The 18,586-nt window shown below is 40.4% G+C and overlaps 1 protein-coding gene across 1 annotated transcript in view; it reads left to right on the forward strand.

The window, feature by feature from the left end:
- TRPC7 (transient receptor potential cation channel subfamily C member 7) overlaps positions 1 to 18,586 on the forward strand; it is a 262,244-nt gene that overhangs the window by 172,022 nt on the left and 71,636 nt on the right. The window contains exon 6 of the mRNA XM_043980053.1: positions 13,264 to 13,497. Within this exon, the coding sequence (XP_043835988.1) occupies positions 13,264 to 13,497 (234 nt within the window). The remainder of the gene's footprint in view (positions 1 to 13,263; positions 13,498 to 18,586) is intronic.

Here is an 18,586-nt window from a genome sequence, read left to right on the forward strand (position 1 = left end):
TAATATAAATATCTGTTCTTGTTGTTGTTATAGTATAGGGCAACTTTAGAAGACATTAACTTACTCAAAATAATGCTACTTCAAAGAAAAGTAGCACCACACTAAGGAGAAGTGGGAAGGAATTATTGTCCTGAAACATGTCTCTGTGATCCCTGGACTAGTGAGGCCACCTTGCTGAAATAGAGAAGGTAAATTGGGAATATTGGGAAACAAGTTTGGGTGGGGTCACTGAGGTGAGATTATGAAGGCCCTTGAATGTAAGGCAGAAGAATGTCCATCTCACTTCTATAGATAGGGGAAGTAGGGGAGAGGATTGTTGGCTCTTTAATAGGAAAGATTTGTGAGAATTGGGTACATGATTGTCTCAGTTGTCTTCCTAGCCTAATCCAACTTTTCATAAAGGAACTGTCTGCTGTACTTTTCCTGAATGACTGCCCCTAGAAGCATGAAGGTCATACTCATTCATCTACTGTTTGCCTGCTGGAGCTCTTTAATTATTACAGCTAAGCCTGCTTAGGAAAGAGAAGATTATGGGAATTTGGCAGCATGTGTAAAGCCCTCAAAAAATGGGCCATCCAGAGACCAGAGAAGCATCCTGCTCCAAAGGGGCTCTTACTTGCCTACCTATTGTTGTATTCTTAGAACACAAATGTGATGTATTAAGATGGGGTTCATTGTATCTTTGCTGTAACAGAACAGTGACATCTCTTACTATTTAAAAGTTATAACTAGCATAGGGCCAATGGGTCATTATTACAGGGTACCAGCATCTGGAGCCTGACTCTTCTATTTTCTCCTTTGGTAATTTCATTCATGCCCATGGCTTTAACCTTCACTCCTTCCATGCAGGTAGGTGGTGCAGTGGATAAAGCACCAGCCCTGGATTCAGGAGGACCTGGGTTCAAGTCCAGCCTCAGACACCTGACACTTACTAGCTATGTGACCCTGGGCAAGTCACTTAAACCTCATTGCCCCACCAAAAAAAAATATAGTTCCAGCCCCTTCAGATCTCTAGACTCACATCTGCAAAGGCCTTCAAAACCTTTCCACTGGTTTGCTCCACCAGTACCTCAACATCAAGATATCTAAATGAGACTACAACCTTTCCCTTTTCTTTTATCTGGCACCATTCTTTTTTGTCTGTGCTACTGTCATTCATCCAGTTTCCCATTTCCATTTTCACAGTTTTGAGAGTTCAATGTGAAGTTCAATTTGAAGTTCAATTTTTCTTGCTTCATCTCATCCCCATCATAGAGCTAATCAGTTGCCAAGTACTACTGATTACAGTGCCACAATAAATCTACCATCCATCCCTTCTTCTCTTAATACCTTTATCACCACTTTCCTGAACTACTATAAGAATGAACCTGGTGAACCCTCTTTCAGCCTTTCCCTAATCCAATCCATCCTTCATACTCCTGAGACAATTCTTTCTTTGGACATAGGGATAGGGATGGGTAATTAGGTGCTATAGTAGGGGCAGCTAGATGGTGCAGTGGATAAAGCACCGGCCCTGGATTCAGGAGTACCTGAGTTCAAATCCGACCTCAGACACTTGACACTTACTAGCTGTGTGACCCTGGACAAGTCACTTAACCCCCATTGCCTGCAAAACCCCCCCCAAAAAAAAATAGGTGCTATAGTGGATAGAGTGCTGGGCCTGGGAGTCAGAATACTCATGTTCTTGAGTTCAAATCTGGCCTCAGACACTTACTACCTGGGGCAAGTCACTTAACTTTGCCTCAATTTCCTCATCGGTAAAATGAGCTGGAAAAGGAAACGGCAAACAACTACAGTATCTTTGCCAAGAAAACCCCAAATTGGGTCACAAAGAGTCAGACACAATTGAACAGCATAGGGATAAGGGTAATATCTATTATTTCATTGGCATAAGAAACTCTCAGGTTAGGAAACTCCCTTAATCAATGCAGGTCAGCACCAGCTCTGATACTTAGAGTGTTAGAGAGTTGCCTGGGGTACTAAGAATTGACTTGCTTAGGATCATTTAGCCAGTTTGTCTCAGAGGTAGAACTTGAACCCAGATCTCCCTGGTTCCAAGGTCAGTTCTCTATTATACTAGGCTGCTTCTCTGCTTTAGTTGTACTAAACTCAAAAAACTTGAGGGACCCTATTGCCTGTGAAGTAAAGTTCAGATCCCTTTGCCTCACATACAAACCCACTCTGCATTTAAAGCCTTTCACTATCTGGCTCCAACCATTTTCTAGGCAGATTAAGCATTTATATTTATCCTAACACTTATATTTATCATCTCATTTCACAACAACCCTGTGAGGTAAGTACCATTGTACAGATTAGAAAATTAAGGCTTAGTGCATTCAAGTGATTTACCCAAGGTCACTTAGCTAGTAAATGCCTGAGGCAGGATTTGAATTTAAGCCTTCCTGACTCAAAGTTCAACACTCTTGGATGAATGGATGAGGGATGGATAATGAGCCCCTTCAGTTCAGTACTCTTCCCACTACTGCTTACAACATAGTTGTTCCAGATAGTTCAGTCAATGTAATATGATATGATGTAAAGAGAACTGGACCAAGAGTTTAAAGATGTAGGTTTGATTTTTTTTTATTTTGCCACCTACTATGTGACCTGGATCTCAGTTTTCTCATCTGTAAAACTGAGATAACAAAACTACCTGACAGAATGGTTGTAAAGAAAGTCTTTGCAAATCCCAAAGTTCTATAGGAATGTGACGTGTAATTGTTCGTGGGGAACTATGCAATCCTGCAGAATAATGGAGAATTGGGATTAGCAAGATATTGTGCCACAGTGGGAATCCTCTAGAGTCAGTCACAGGACCTGGGTTCAAATTCTGCCTCGGATGCTTATTATCCATGTGACCTTTGTTTTTATGGCCTGTGAAAACCTGAGCTTCCCAGGCTTCTGTTTCCTCATCTGTAATTAGGGGATTGGACTATATGGTCTCCAGCATCCCTTCCAACTCTAAATCTATGGGCCTAAATTGAAAGTCATTAGCTTGGGACAGCTAGGTGGTGCAGTGGATAAAGCACCGGCCCCGGATTCAGGAGGGCCTGAGTTCAAATCTGGCCTCAGACACTTGACACTTCCTAGCTGTGTGACCCTGGGCAAGTCACTTAACCCTCATTGCCCTGCAAAATTAAAAACAAACAAAAAAAAAGAAAGTCATTCACTTGAAAATTTAGTGTTTCCTCATTATTTTACTCTACCCTTTTACCACCACCCCCCCAAAAAAAAAGCCCAAGATATTTGTAAAAAAAGGAATTTTATAAAACAATAGAATTTTCTGGGATCCAAGAAATATTCTCAACCTTCAGAAATTATTTTCTCTAGCAAAATAATCTGGGCTAAGGGTCAATATCCAGGGTTAGTTCTAGTCATTATAGGAAGTGGCTAGAATTTCACACAGCCCCGTCTCATTCAAAGCAGACGTGAGGTTATTTGGGACCCTCAGCTTCTAAGAAAAGTCCAGTTGCCTCTTGTGAACCTGGCAGAGCATTCAAGGGAACCAGAGAAAGTAAATTCCTCTTCAGTAGTTTTTTCCTTCCCTTATTTCAGAGTAAATTAGACTTTCTGCCTACACATTCTACTCACTGCATACAGACTACAGACTTATTTGGATTTTTGAAGGTTGACACTTCATCTCTAGAATCTATATTTCTCCAGGAGCTCTAGGATCTTTTACCCTGCCAACCTACTTGAAGACTCAGTGTCCCTAGCCTAATCTTCAGGAACAGCTCCAGAACTGTACTAATCATTGCTTGCCTAAACATCTTCTTGATTTCCTGGGCCATGGACCTTTGACCTTGGGCTTGCAGTTTCCTAGTATTTTTTTTTCAAATAGGAAGGATCACATTCTCTCCAGTTTTCCTATCTCTGAAGGAAGGATTCTTAAACTTTCTTGTGTCATGGTTGCCTTTTGCAGATTGCTAAAGTATATGGACCCTTTCTGAGAAAAAAAAATATGAAATACCTAAAATAGAAACATAGGCTCGTAAAGGAAACCTATTACATTAAAATCTAGTTATCAAAAAATATTTAAACATAATCATAGAATCTAAGAACCTCTGCTCTAAAAAAGATGAGCCTCCTTTCTCTCTCCTCTGTTTCTCTCCTCTTGTCTCTCTGTGTGTCTCTGTCTCTGTCTCTTTGTCTCTCTGTCTCTGTCTCTGTCTCTCTGTCTTTCTCTGTGTGTGTGTGTGTGTGTGTGTGTCTCTCTCTCTCCCTCCCTCCCTCTCCCCCATCATGTGTCCTTTGGAAGCATTCCTTTGAAGTTCTATTTGCCAAACTCACCAGGATTGCATTATCTGGGTCATGGAAAACCATTTTTAAGAGTGCAAAATTGGCCATCAAGACTTCCTCCTTTCTCATAGATGAAGAAACAGAGGCCCATAGAAGGGAAATTACTTGCCCAAGGTTACACATCTTAAGTGCTACTACACAACTGTGTGCTAAAAGAGAAGCTCAGTTTTCTCATCTATAAAGAAAAGGTATTGGACTAGATGAGTTAAGATTGGTATGAAACATCACAAAGTCCCAGAGGTCATCTAATCCAATTTATAGCTTAAAAAAGCACCTCCTCTAAAACACACCTCACTGATGGTCGTCCACCTGTTGTTTGAAGCCTTGAAGCCTTGTATACCTCCCCGTGCAACCCATTCCCCTTTCAGACAGCTCCAATCACTGGGAAATTATTTTTATTGTTGTTGTTATTGTTATTTTTATTGTCTTCAAACAGAGGCTAGGTGAACAGATCCTATCGGGCAAGTATTAGAGGGGATTCTTGTTCATGTGTAGTTCGACTGGACAGCCTCTACTCCCTCCCTGGCTCTGAGGCTATGATCCCTTCCATATCTAATATTATATAATGCTGTTGATACATAAGAAGCAGCCCAGTTTAGTAGAAAAAGCACCAGGCCAGGAAATAGAAAACCTGGATTCTAGTCTGTGCTTTGCCACTTACTCACTTTCAGGTTTATAATGTACTCACAAGATGAATGAGCGAAACAGAAAAATATAATACAAAATAGTTAATCATCAACTGATTGATTGCATGGTTCCAATTATAGCATAAAGAGCCTGGAATATAGAGAGTCAGAAAACTGGTTTTGGCACTTTCTCACCATGGGACTTTGAGATTACTGTCCCCGCTCCATCTCTCCAGCTACAACATAAAGTTTAGACTAAGGGATCTCGAAGGCCTCTTCTAGCTTGACACATCTGTGATTCTGAGAAAATCTAAGACCTAGCAAGGACGATTGCACCTAAAGCATGCTTGTCGATGCCCAAAGCTGTTATGCCATTGCATCAAAGAGATGGATAAACACTATGATGTTTAACCCTTTTAGAGATGAGGGGTTTTGAGACAAAAGAAAACATTTTTACCTCTATATAATGACCCCAATACAACCAGTTTTCTCACAAATAAATGGCATTGATTGCAAACAAAAACAAATGGCATTCATGAAATGCATTACAGTTTGTATACATTATCTAATTTGACCCTCACAATATGACTGTGGAGTAGGTACTGGAGCTGTTATGATGTCCATTTTATAGGTGAGAAAACTGAGGTATTAGGTGACTTGTCCATAGTCACATAAAAGTTAGAAGCAAAATTTCAACCTAGATCTTATTCTAAGTTCAGCACCCTACCTACTGTGCTAAGCTGCCTCAGGCTGGATAGCTCAATGATACCCATCCCTAATACTGGGGGCGGGTGGAGAAAGGTGGGGAGAGATCAAAGCAAACTTCTGGTATTTGGCACAGGAACATCACCTTCCCAAGCTAGAGTGGAAGTAGTAGAAAGACTGGAAGTTCTCTGAGGCCAGGAACTATGTCACTTTTACATTTGTATTCACAATGCTTAGCCCATCGAAGAAAGGCTAGGGATTGGACCTTTGATTTTATTAGCATAAGGCCCCATGAGGAACTTCCTCTACCACTGCAGGACAATATTATCTCTGCAACACAGAAAGATCTGCCTAGAACACTAAAGTTAAGTGGCAGCACGGGGTCTTGCTGATAATGTGTCAGAGGTGGCTCCTAGCAGGACGTAACTCAGTGTTTGCTGATTGATGGAGAAGTGCATGGATACTTATTTGCCTTTTGTGAAAACCCCAGAACCTTGGGAGATACTTAAATTCACCTGACAGTCCATCCATCCACTTAGTTTGTTTGATTCCCAGAGTCTACTGGTGCCTTGTAGCCTGTATTATAGACAGAAGCTTGGAGGTGGTTCCAATAGCTTTTAATGAAACTCATTAATTTGGTGTGTTTGATGTGGACAAAGCCCTGAGCGCAATGTGTGGAAACATTGCTCCTCTGGAAGCCTTTCGATAGTTGGACTGCAAAAAGTTTTTCTGTATTGCATTTTAGTTGGTCACCCATGAAAACGATATTTTTGTAGAAGTCCCTCCAGCTCCTTTACTATAGAAAACCTGAAAATATTTCCTCAAATGGATGTCCAAATGCTGAAAATTTGGCGCAATGAGAAATAGAAAAAACCCAGCAGGGTGATATTAGGCGCACACACACTCAAAAAAGCGGGGGGGGGGGGGGGGGGGGGGGGGGGAGGGGTCAAGGGGGGTGGGGGGGGTTTCTTTAGTTTGACTCTGTGATGTCATTGAAATGGGGAATTCTGGGAGGAGGAACTCTTTTTTATCAATCCAGTTCAGCAACTGGTCTACAGTTTGTTGTTTTAGAGATTTTGCCTGGGAAACTGAGGTGTTGGGTGGCTTTCCTCAGGCTCCACAGCCAGTATTTATCAGAAGATGATGGGTCTCCCTGATTCTATTCTACCCATTACATATCCAATCCCCATACTGACTCTCCTGGGCTTAATGCTATGTAGTCAATCAATCAATAAACGTTTATTAGTCACGTCCTGTGTACCTGACCCTGTGCTAAGCACTGAAATGTGTATGTGCTTTAGTGAGGACGCTGATGGGCAATCAGAAGGTCTCATTCTGGTCCTGGTTCTTCCACCAATAGTAAATCATTTGATTCAATTCAATTCGATTCATTTCAGTTCAATTCAGTTCATTATGTGCCAGATACTGTGCTAAGTCTTGTAGCAGGCACTGTCGTAGATGTTGGACACACTTTACCTCTCTGGGACTGCTTGACCTTCTAAGAAAAGAGAGGCTTAGACCCAGTGATCTCAAAGGTCTCTTCCAGCTCTAACATTCTCTGTGTCTAGTAGGAAAATCAGCCATCACTGTAAAGTGCAATTAATTGTAAACTTCAAGGATAAAGCATTAAAAATACTACTGTTATTACTGTGGGGTTTTTATTAGTATGGTTATGAAGCAGTAAGAAAGGGCAGATGCTGAAATTTATGGATTGGGGCTTTGACTGCAGAGCTCATTGTTTCATTTGGCTGATGGGACGGGGGAGGAGGGAGATTGATCCAAACTGCGAAGCCTGTGTCTCCTTAGCCCAGAAGAATGTCATCACAGGAGCCATTTAAAGCTTCTCTGCAATCTACTGTGAGCAGCTCTTTAGAAACACAACGTGATTTGCTTTCCAGACAATCAGCTTTATTCCCAGTATGTCTTGTTCTTTTGCTAAAATTGAATGCTCATCCTCCTGATCTCTCCCCTCCATCCAGGAGCAGAGGCAGGCAGGGAAGAGATGTCAGGGAAACATTTCCAGAAAGAGAATCCTAGATGGAACTGTGGGGTTGGACAGAAGCAGAGGCAGGTATGCAGACAAGAGGACAGAATAAAGAGAAAAATGAAAATAGAGCCCTATAAATTATATGTTAGAAGCTTGAAACATCAAAGATTGAGACGCATTAAATTTGTACAAACTTGGTGTAAAGCTAGAGAGCAGGCCTCTGAGTCAGGAAGCCCTCAGGTGTCACCTTTTCAATATATCAGCTGAGTGACCCTAGGCAAGGAATTTAACATCTTTTCCCTTCCTGTTGACCTCTTGGATTTCATAATCAACAGAAACTCATCATCCTGCAAAATGAAATCAGCCCTGAAACTCAAACCTCAGATTATTTCCCACCCTAGCTACAGGACTTCATCATGTTCCCCTTGCTAGGTACTTCTCCTCTCCACCCTCCAACCGGACAACCCACCCTTTTTCTGTTTCTTTTTATAAGCTGTCTGCCTCTATTAGATTGTGAGCTCCTTGAGGGCAAGGGCTGTCATACCTTTTTTGTATCTCCAACGCTGAGCAAAGTGTCTAGTATGTACATAGTAGGCACTTAATAATTGACTATGAATTTTTAAGTGACCCAGGAAACTCTTCCAGGCTCTACTCAACTAATCAGTAAGCATTTATTAAGCACCTACTATGTGCCAGGCACTGTGCTAAGTACCGGAGATACAAAAAGAGGCAAAAACCAGTCCTTGCCTTCAAGAATATTACAAATTAATGGAGAAGAACTTGCAATCTGAGCTATAGAATAGTAACTACATTACTAGAAGAGGTTTCTTCACTTGGAGATACACCAGTAAAATCATAGATCCAGCCAAAAAAAAGTTTTCAAAAACAAAAGACAGTATTTGATTTGGGAAATCAATCACTTCTCTTGAAGATTAATCTGAAACTACCTCATATTCAAAAATGAAATAAGCATTTTAAATTTTATATTAAATGTTTTATGCACATATTATGTGCTGAGATGTCCTAATGTGGATCAGACATGTTAAAAGGACCTCCGCTAGAAGCCATTTTCCCTCTATTAGATGATCCCACAGTATTGGACTGTATAAAGAGGAGCACTGGTGTATCTGAATTCATCAGTAAGGGCTAGGATGCAACATCTTTTTCTGTGAGATTTTCCCTCAAAGTAACCTGTGCTGGTCTACAAGATCAGGGTTTTGTCCCAGGGTTCCAAATTTAGGGAGTGGGATTTGTAGTCCTTTAACATTATGGAAACAATAGAGTTTGGCACTTGATTTGCGGTTTGTTCTTTTGTTTGTTTTCTTAGAAGATCAGGGTCTCCTCTGCATCTTTTGGTCTTAGAAAGTTGTCTATGGCACTGAGAGGTTGAATCATTTGCCCAGGGTCACACAGCCAGTATATTAACCTGAGACAGGACATAAAGCCAAGACTTCCAAACTCTTAGGCCATCTCTCTATCCATTATCCCACATTTTCTTTTGACATTTAGTTAGCAAAAACCTTTACCTGAAATGGTAGCTACCAGATGATGGGTTGGGGTGACTGAATAAGCTACTATCTTACCCTGATCCTTGTACCTCACCTGAAGGTGACCTTTCCAGAAGTATTTTCTCTCCCTCAACATATTTATGCTCCATCCTTTCAACTGTGAATATACTTCATGTTCTCATTCTATCTTGCTTTGTAATTTATAAAATATGGGATACCACAGTGATGAATTTAGAAATAGTTTACATGGGTTCAAATTTCACTTATCACCTGTATGACTTAGGACTAGATGATTCTCTGGGCCTCAGTTTCCTCATCTGTAAATGAGGGAGTTAAATAGATGACCTAAAAGGTCCCTTCTAGCTTTAAATATTTGATCCTGTGAGATCAAATGGCAACCATGCAAAGCATCATGGGAGAGGAGGTATTTAGGTATTAAACTCTTTTGAGCTACTATATAAATATATAGGAAGTGTATTCATACCTTCTCTGTACAAATGCATGTCAAGTTCATCTCCCCCCCCCATTCCACATGATTCTACCTAGTTAAAAACCCATCTGTGCCTCCCCCTGTTACATATACAGCTCCCACTGAGTTCAAATGACATTTTGTATGGTAGCAGAAAATGAATGTGTTACTTCATTCTGTTTTCCTTTCTACTCTAACACTCATTGCTTACTGTCCCTCAGACTTCTTAGTCCTTTCCATTCACTGCCCACGCTTAAGCAAGCTGCTCTAGTGAACGGTCAGTGACCTTCAGTCTTCTGATCCTGTCTGTCTAGGACTGTCAGCAATTTCTGCATAAGCCAAGGGTCTGCTTAGCTGCCTCCCCACTGGGATGCTTGAGTACACAGCATCTGTTAGCCTGCTGTGTCACCATCACTTCAGCATTCAGAGGCACTCTGATTGAGAGGTTGGAGGGAGGAAGGCTGGGCAGCCCAGCTTAGACAGACTGTTTTGACCTGAAACCCTGAAATGGCAAAGGCTTCCTATGGCTGTTTGGAAGCAGGGTGCTCATTTTACTCAGTAAAGTACTTAATTTCACACATTTATTTTTTCATTAAAACATTCCTGCTGCTCAGCCCCTGGGGCCTGGGTTCCTTTCACTTACAGTCTTGTAATAATTTAAATTGGACTGGGTTAGTTAATATTTAATTTTTAAAAAAAGACCAATGTGGAGTTAGACAGCTGAGAAAGCAATTTGCAATGCACAGTGAGGGAATATCTCCTAGATGTTGGTCATGAACTTGAACTGTCCATTTTCAATAAATGATTTGCAATTCCAATTAATAACTTCATGACCAATTCACCTTGTCTTCCAAACATGATATATGGAACCAGGTCTACTTTCTGTTGCCTTTGAACACATGCCAATGATATGGGTGCTTGAAAGGTAATAGCAATTCCAGAAAAATGTCATAGTTTGGGAATAAGGTGAAGCAAGCAATCAGACATAACACGGGGAGTGTGATTTCTTTTCAATGAGCATTATTCCTAGTGATTTCAATTAAGCAGCCTCTAGGGCCACTTGTTATTTTTCTATACATAGACATATTTCAGAGGTTATTTAAAAATGAAAGTAGTGATCTTTCACCAAACAAGAGACCCACAATTATTTTTCTCCATGGAAACTGTTGGACTATGAAAGCTTTTCTATAATGACCCATCTCTGTGTGAAAAGGAAAGACCTGAAGAGGGGAAAAAAACATTGATTAATCAATAACTGATTTGGGCCAAGCACACACTGGGATTACTGTCAGAGGAGTAGTGATTGGCTTGTCCCCAATGGCAGCAGAGGTTTGATTTCTTTGGATGGGAAGAGAGGTTAGTGAATTTGTTGTTCTTGCGAATCAGGCCGAGACAGTTCCAACCCAAGAATTCAATTTGCTGGTTCCAGGACATTCAAAGGCCTCAGCTGAGGTTCTAACAAATTGTGGGTATTATAATTGTGAATCTGATATTAAGTTCTTTGAAATTTACAAACTGTTTCAAATCTCACTTCAGAAATTTACTAGCTGTGTGACCCTGGGAGAGTCACTTAATCCCAGTTGCCTTAAACATCCAGATCCATGTTCAGTCATCCTGATGTATATCTTGACACTGGACCCAGATGGTTCTGGAGGAGAGAGTGAGGTTGGTGACCTTGCACAGCCCTCCCTCACTTAAATCCAATTCAATGTGAGTCATGACATCACCTCCAGATGTCATGGTCCTCTTCAAGTAGGAAAGTCAAACAAAAACAACAAAGTGTTTTCAGATAGCAAGTAAACTATCTAAAAATAGTCCCTCCATGTTGGCAGGAACTACTTTATTTTCACCTTTGTATCTTTTCCCAGAGCCCTACAACAGTGGCTGGAACATAGTAGGTGCTTAATAAATGCTTATTGTAGATTTTTTCAAAACAACCTTGTGAGGTAGGGAGTATAAGGGTCATCATCTTTTCCATTTAAAATATTTAGAAACTGAAGCTCAGGGAGGTAAGATGACTCACCTGAAATCATTCAACTGACTTTTACCAGGACAGGTGGAACTCGAACCTACATCTTGTGACTCCAAGTCTAGCTTTCTTTTGTTACTCCATTATTTCTCTTCGGTTCACATGCTCTGTCTTCAAAGACATTTTCCTCTACATTGTCTCCAGTGAGATTTCAAACCCAGCACACTCACCTTTGAGATGGGCTAATATTCCATATTGTAAACAATGCAGTCAGTGATGAATAGATTGTATAAAAGAGATTGAGGAGGGAGATTTCATAAGAAGCAGAAACAGACTCTTAGAAAGTACTTCAGATACTTACTAGCTGTGTGCCCCCTCATCTGTAAAAGAGGAATAATAGCACCCAGCTCTCAGGATGGTTGTTAGGATCAAATGAGATAATATTTGCAAAAAGTGCTTTACAAGTCTCAAAGAGCTGTGCAAATATGAGCCGTTATTAAATGCCCTTAGGAGAGGAAGGGGCCTCTGAGAAGTCTAAAGCCCCTGTCTCTGACAGCCAGGACAAGGGAAACATCTAGACTCTTCTTAAATACCTCAAATGAAGGGAGACTCATTTTGTTCAGAGTATTTTTACAACTGCTGTTAGTAAATTCTTCTTTATTTTAAGCAAAATCAACATCCCTGTACCTTCTATCCGCCACTCCCACTTCTTCCCTCCAGGGTCAGACAAGATGAGTCTAATCTCTCTTCCTCCTGACAACTCTTAAAACACTTGGGATGATTAAGTGTAGTGTAATATAAAATGTGAGTCCCAAGGAAGCACTCTGTTGTCCAAATAAAACACTTTACAGGGCTAATGCATTCACAGTCTTCTCTGTGCTTTACCCATTTCTAAACTAATTCCAATCCCTGGCATAAGATATTTTGGTTTTAACGAAAAAATAAAATAAAATTTGTGCTTACTTTAAATTTAACCAAAGAAATAAAACTAGTGTTTATAGGAAGAAGCAATAAGATTCTGTAAAAGGAGCAGAAAACCAAGAGTCAGGAAAGGTGGATGCTTCTGCCACTACCCTGCTCTGTGAGCTTGAGCAAACTCCTCCATTCAGTTCAAATGAAGAGTTTGTAGTACATGGTTTCTGAGGTCCCTTTGGACTCTAAATCCCTATGACTGGATGGTATTTAAGGTTCCACTCAGCTACAACATTCTATACATAGAATCACAAGGTAGACTATATCTATATTTCTCTTATATTCATCAACAAGCTTGGTCTTCATCTTTGTGAAATGGGTTATTTGCAGGATTATCCAAAGGTAGAGGGATGGGCCAAATGGTCTCTCAATATCTTTTATAACTAATCATAGAAGTCTCTGATTTTAAAATGAATCTTTGGAGAAGAGACGGGGAATATTTTTTTTTCCAGGGCAATGAGGGTTAAGTGACTTGCCCAGGGTCACACAGCTGGTAAGTGTCAAGTGTCTGAGGCCAGATTTGAACTCAGGTCCTCCTGAATTCAGGGCCGGTGCTTTATCTACTATGCCACCTAGTTGCCCCGGGAATATTCTAATAACCATGTACAGCCCCAAAGCAAAACGTTCCTGCATCATGCCTGTAGTTTGGCTCCCTTTGTTCCCAAATCATCAAGAAAGTTAAAAATGAAATTGAACCTTTAATTCTGTGTGAATCTTCTCTCCTTTAGGGATGATCTGGTCTGAATGCAAGGAGATATGGGAGGAAGGACCCCGAGAATATGTCATGCACTTGTGGAACCTCCTGGACTTTGGGATGCTGTCCATCTTCGTGGCTTCATTCACAGCAAGGTTCATGGCTTTTCTTAAAGCCAGTGAAGCCCAGCTGTATGTGGATCAGTATGTACAGGATGATAACCTCAACAATGTTACACTTCCCCCAGAAGTGGCCTACTTTACCTATGGTAAGACGTCAGGGCTGGACTTGCAGCTTGAGAACATGGGGCACAGTGGAAAAGGCTCTGTCCTTGGAAGTCAAAAGACTTCAGTTTAAGTCTAGACTCTGTAATTGATTGCTGTGTGACCTGAGCAAGACATTTAACCCCTCTGTCCCTGTATTGTCATCTGTAAAATGGAACAGTAATGCTTGGGATCTCTACCAATCTCACAAATGGTTTTTGAGACTCAAAGGGAAAAGTGATGGCTGGCAGGTGGAAAGACTAAGCTCTTTCTTCTTGGTCCCAGATGGAAGAAGCAGGAGCATTGGGTGGGAGGGAACTGCCAGGAGGCAGATTTAGGTTCAATGGAAAGAGAAACTTCTTAGTAACTTGAACTGTCCAAAAGAGGAATGGGCAGCCTCAGATGTCAGAGGCTAGCTGAGCACTTGTCAATAGAAAGGATTTGAGTTTCTAGGCTGAACTACATTTCTTATTCTGAGATGTTGTGATTCAGTGAGATATTGTATTGCAGGACTCTAGACATGTAAAGGATGATCACCTCTGTTTGTTGATCATTTCATTGTTATTGTATTGACCCTCCCTCCCCACCCCGGGTTGATTAAAGAGTCTTTCCTCTAGTGATGGCAAGGGTAACTCCATCTGCCTTGTCACTCTTGTGTCAAGTATACCCTAAAACAACCTCACAAGCAGCCACAGTGCGTGCAATTCAGCAAACTGAAAATGAGGAAGAGAACCACAAGTTACCTCTAAACAAACACAAAGAATTTCTTCTCCTTAGGAAAGAGAGTTTTACTTGAGTGATCACATTTTTGTTCTTTCTTCATAGACCCACTTTTCCCCCTTTACAAACTTGTGGTGTTTCAGTTCTTATACAGAAGCATAATAATATTAGTCAGCATTTATATTTGAAAAGCACTTTGCAAAGATTATCTCATTTGATCCATACAACAACCCAGGGTGGCAGATGCTATTATTATTATTGTAAAGATGAGGAAACTGAGGCAGGTAATGGTTAAGTAACAACAATAATAATAGCACTTTAAGGTTTGCAAAGTGTTTTATAAATTTTATCTCATTTTATCCTCTCAACATTGAGAGATAGGTACCATTATTATCTCCACTTTACAGATAAGAAAACTGAAGTAGAGGTTAAAGTGACTTACCCAGTGTCACACAGCTAGTAAATATAAGAGGCTGGATTTGAACCCAAGTCTACCTGACTCAAAGTCCAACACTCTATTCACTGCAGCATCTAGCTGCCCCTAATATTATTCATTATAATTATAATAATTAGAAAAGTGAGGCAGAGTGGTATGGTACATTGTACATTGACCTATAGAATCAAGATACCCAGATTTTAGTCCCAAACGTGGCAGCAAGCAACTAGCACTGTGACCTTGAGCTAATACTATCCTCTTTAAGCCTCAGTTTCCACAACTTGTAAATGAAGAGTGGAATAAGATGATCTCAAATGTCCCTTTCAGCTTTTAAGTTCTATGATTTTCAAAGGTCACATACTCCCAGAATTCTCAGGGTTAGGGGAGCCTAACATAATGACCCAATGAAAGTTCCCAATAAGAATATGTATGTAGGAGCAGAAAAGGGACCCCTTTCACTATGATGAAACTTATTTTGCCTGAAAATTCTAATAACTAAATAAAGTAATAACAGACACAAATTCTCAATCCAAAAATCCATTATGCCCAGCCAGTGTGCCTGTTAATCAAATTTCCATAAGCTAAATCACATTTTAAATGTTGTGGGAAAGCTTACCATTTAAAGAGGTCTTGTACTGATTTTTTTTTTTAATGAAGGATCTTTCCACAATTCCAATTGCCACTGGTTTGTTCACAAACAAAGACTTCCTTAAAATATGATACACCTGCCCTTTTTCGTTGTGCTGAGCTCACCAAGAGAAGGTAAAAAAGCCTTGAGGCTAGGGTATGGGGTTCCTTGAAACCTGTCCTTTTATTAATAACAGCTCAGGGCATCCTGTTACTGGCTGATAGTGAATTATACTTCATTGTGGGTCGGTTAAGACTATCCCTAGATGACAGCATTATTACTCAAGTTTTCCTAGTTTGTACTAAACCTGTCTCAGGAAACCTTGATTTGTTTTTTTTTTTCCCTTAAAATGTTTGTCTAGGTTTGTGCAGTGACATCTAGTGAAGAGTGCCCTCTGGTGGACATATAGTATTTACTTTCAACCATGCTCTAGAGGTGCGAAGTTACACAATTACAGTTTTAAAATGCCAGAGCTGGAAACTGAGCCTCAAAGACTTCCCCACAGTTATATGGCTTGTCAGTTGGGAGAACTAGAACAAGAACTCACATCTCTAGATTCTCAGTCTTAGTCATCCCCAACATCTCATCAGTTGTTATGGTCCAGGAAGTGTAGGGGACCTTCGATACATCCCATTTATCTCAAAGTGTTCACAGATGGCTGGTCAAGCAGAAGCAGATCTCAGAAGAAGGATCAAATGCTACTTATTTTACTTTCTTTTCTTTGAAGTAAAGCCTAACCCAGTGAAACAACTCTAAAAAGAAATCATCTAGTGGAATCGATATGAAATCAAAAGACTTGGGCTTGGATGTTGGCTAATCAACTTATTACTCCAAGACCCCTCCCCTCTCTGAGCCTCAGTTGCATCCTCTGTAAAAATAAGAGAGATGGGCTAGATTATCCTACTAAACCCAGGGATATAATAATCACTTAGCTACTATGTATAAGCACAAGCTTAGGTGCTGAGGATATAAAGATAAGGAACTTACATTCCATCTGTTCTACATGTGGTACCATGGAAAACGTATATTGGATCTGGAATCCAATTACCTCCATTTAAATGCTGTTTCTGCTTTACTCTCTCTGTTATCTTGAACGAGTCACTTAGTCTCTTCAGTCCTGTTTTCTCATCTGAATAATGAAGAGGCTAAACTAAATGATCTCCACCATTTCTCCCAACTCTAAATCTTTGAAGTTAATCAATGTTTTTTAATCAACAATAAGAGCAACTTTTGTGAATGTGGTGCAAGTCATTTTCTGGGGATGAACAGGGCTTCAACTTGTACCGGGAAATTCATGCAGGGATAGGGAGTTATTAGAAATATAATTATTTGTTCCTTTCAATTTTTCTGTCTGGATTTCAGGCTTATGGGTTTCAGTTACATTAATTAAAACTTTTAGGAACAAGTATAGGCTATAATTTTGTATTTACTCAGGTCATTAAGCCTCAATTTAAAAGATGCCTAGTTAACTGATGACTTCCTTGAAAATTAAGAAAAACAGGTATTTATTGGCATGTACAGCCACAATTATCTCTCTCTCTCTCTCTCTCTCTCTCTCTCTCTCTCTCTCACTCACTGGCTCCCTATCTTTGTCTATCTGTCTCTGTCTCTGTCTCTCTGTCTCTCTCTGTGTTTCTGTGTCTCTTTCTTTCTCTCTGGATTGGTGAAGGAAATTTCCACAGGAGAGTTTTCCATATTGATGAGATCACACTCATAGTTCTGCCTTTGACCCTGGGAGTTCTCTACAGTCATGAAATCACAGATCTTATCCCTTACTCAACAACAACAACAACAACAACAACAACAACAACAACAGTGTTGGTTAAATTAAAACCCTCATCAAGCCTGAAGTGGTCTTATACTCAGAGACCTACCATAGCTAAGCTCCAGGGTACCTATTTTTCATAGAATCCTTGACTCAGCTCAACAGAGGCAGCAATTACTATTACAAGCAGGGGGTGGGAGGGACTTGGGTGAGAGAGGAAGTTTTTGACTACAGATTTAATATAGACAACAGCATGAGCAAGCAGCACAAAAAGATCACATGACTTCAGACATTAATAGTGTCCTTAGAGGCTCCTCTCGTTATTCTCTGCCCTGGTCAGACCATGTCTGGACAGCTATGTGAATATTTTATGAAGGGGGCTGACAAATTGAACCATGTGCAAAAGAGGGTGACCAGTGGTGGCATATAAGGATCAATGAAAGGAAATGGAAAAAACAAGATTTGGGGGAGGTTGCAGGGCCAGGGGAGCACGTGATCATCGTCTCAAAATTTCTGAAGAGCTGATGTGAGGATAGGAATTTAGACTTATTCTTAGAGAGACAGATTTAGGCCTCATAGGAGAAAAACTTCATATTTAAGCAATTCAAAAAATTCAAAGGTAGTAGCCTCTGGATGACAAAACATAAGGAATACTGTAGAGAATTCCTATTTATGGATGGTTTGGTCTAGCAGCTGCGGTCCCTTGCAACTCTGAGATTCCCTGATTCACAGTCACTGCTTACTTAAGGAGAAGCTTACACAAGTATCCCACTCATTTAAGGGGGTTTTCTCCCTTCCATCCCTGCCAAGTATTCTTTTCCTAACAGTAAGGAAAGAGCCTAGCTAAATTAGCATCTAGACCTTGTTAAATTAATACTGTAGCATCTGTCTTTGTTCATCTCATTAACTTGTATTATCTACAATGCATTTTTAAGACCATCTAGACCAACAGAAAAGGCAAAGTACAATCTTCATACTTAAATGTGGAGTGGTGAGGAGAGAGCTGGCTTCAGGAATCAGGAAGACTTAGGTTCAAGAACTTGAACATTACTGTGTGACCCTCAATGCTCCAATCAGCTCTCTCAGACTAACAGTGCTTTTGAATCCTTTCTCAGGCACCACCCCTAATCTTACTTCACATTCCTCCCTTTTCAGTCTTGATCCTACAGGTAACCAGTTCAACTCCACACTAACTTCTACTATTAAATACCTTGCTTCCTTGTCATATTGCATGACTTACAAATCTCAACCATGGAATACTTTCACCATCCACTTACTCTATTCCTACACACTCACCGTTGAACAGAGCTGGAAGAAGTCATACCAGAAAGCTGACTAGGTCTACTATAAATTTATCTTATCTCAACTTGGGCCCTCACTACAGCAAATTAATCTTCTACTCTTCTTTAACTGGTTCTCTATCCTACTGTCCTCAAATGCTATTCCAAACTTCCTCTTTTCTCCCCCAATCTCCCACTTTCTCTTCCCTCTCCCCTTCTCAGATGAGGACCTTGCCCTGTACTTCACACTAGGAAACAGAGACTC

This window comes from Dromiciops gliroides, chromosome 2 (genome assembly GCF_019393635.1).
Source record: "Dromiciops gliroides isolate mDroGli1 chromosome 2, mDroGli1.pri, whole genome shotgun sequence".
Taxonomy (NCBI): domain Eukaryota; kingdom Metazoa; phylum Chordata; class Mammalia; order Microbiotheria; family Microbiotheriidae; genus Dromiciops; species Dromiciops gliroides.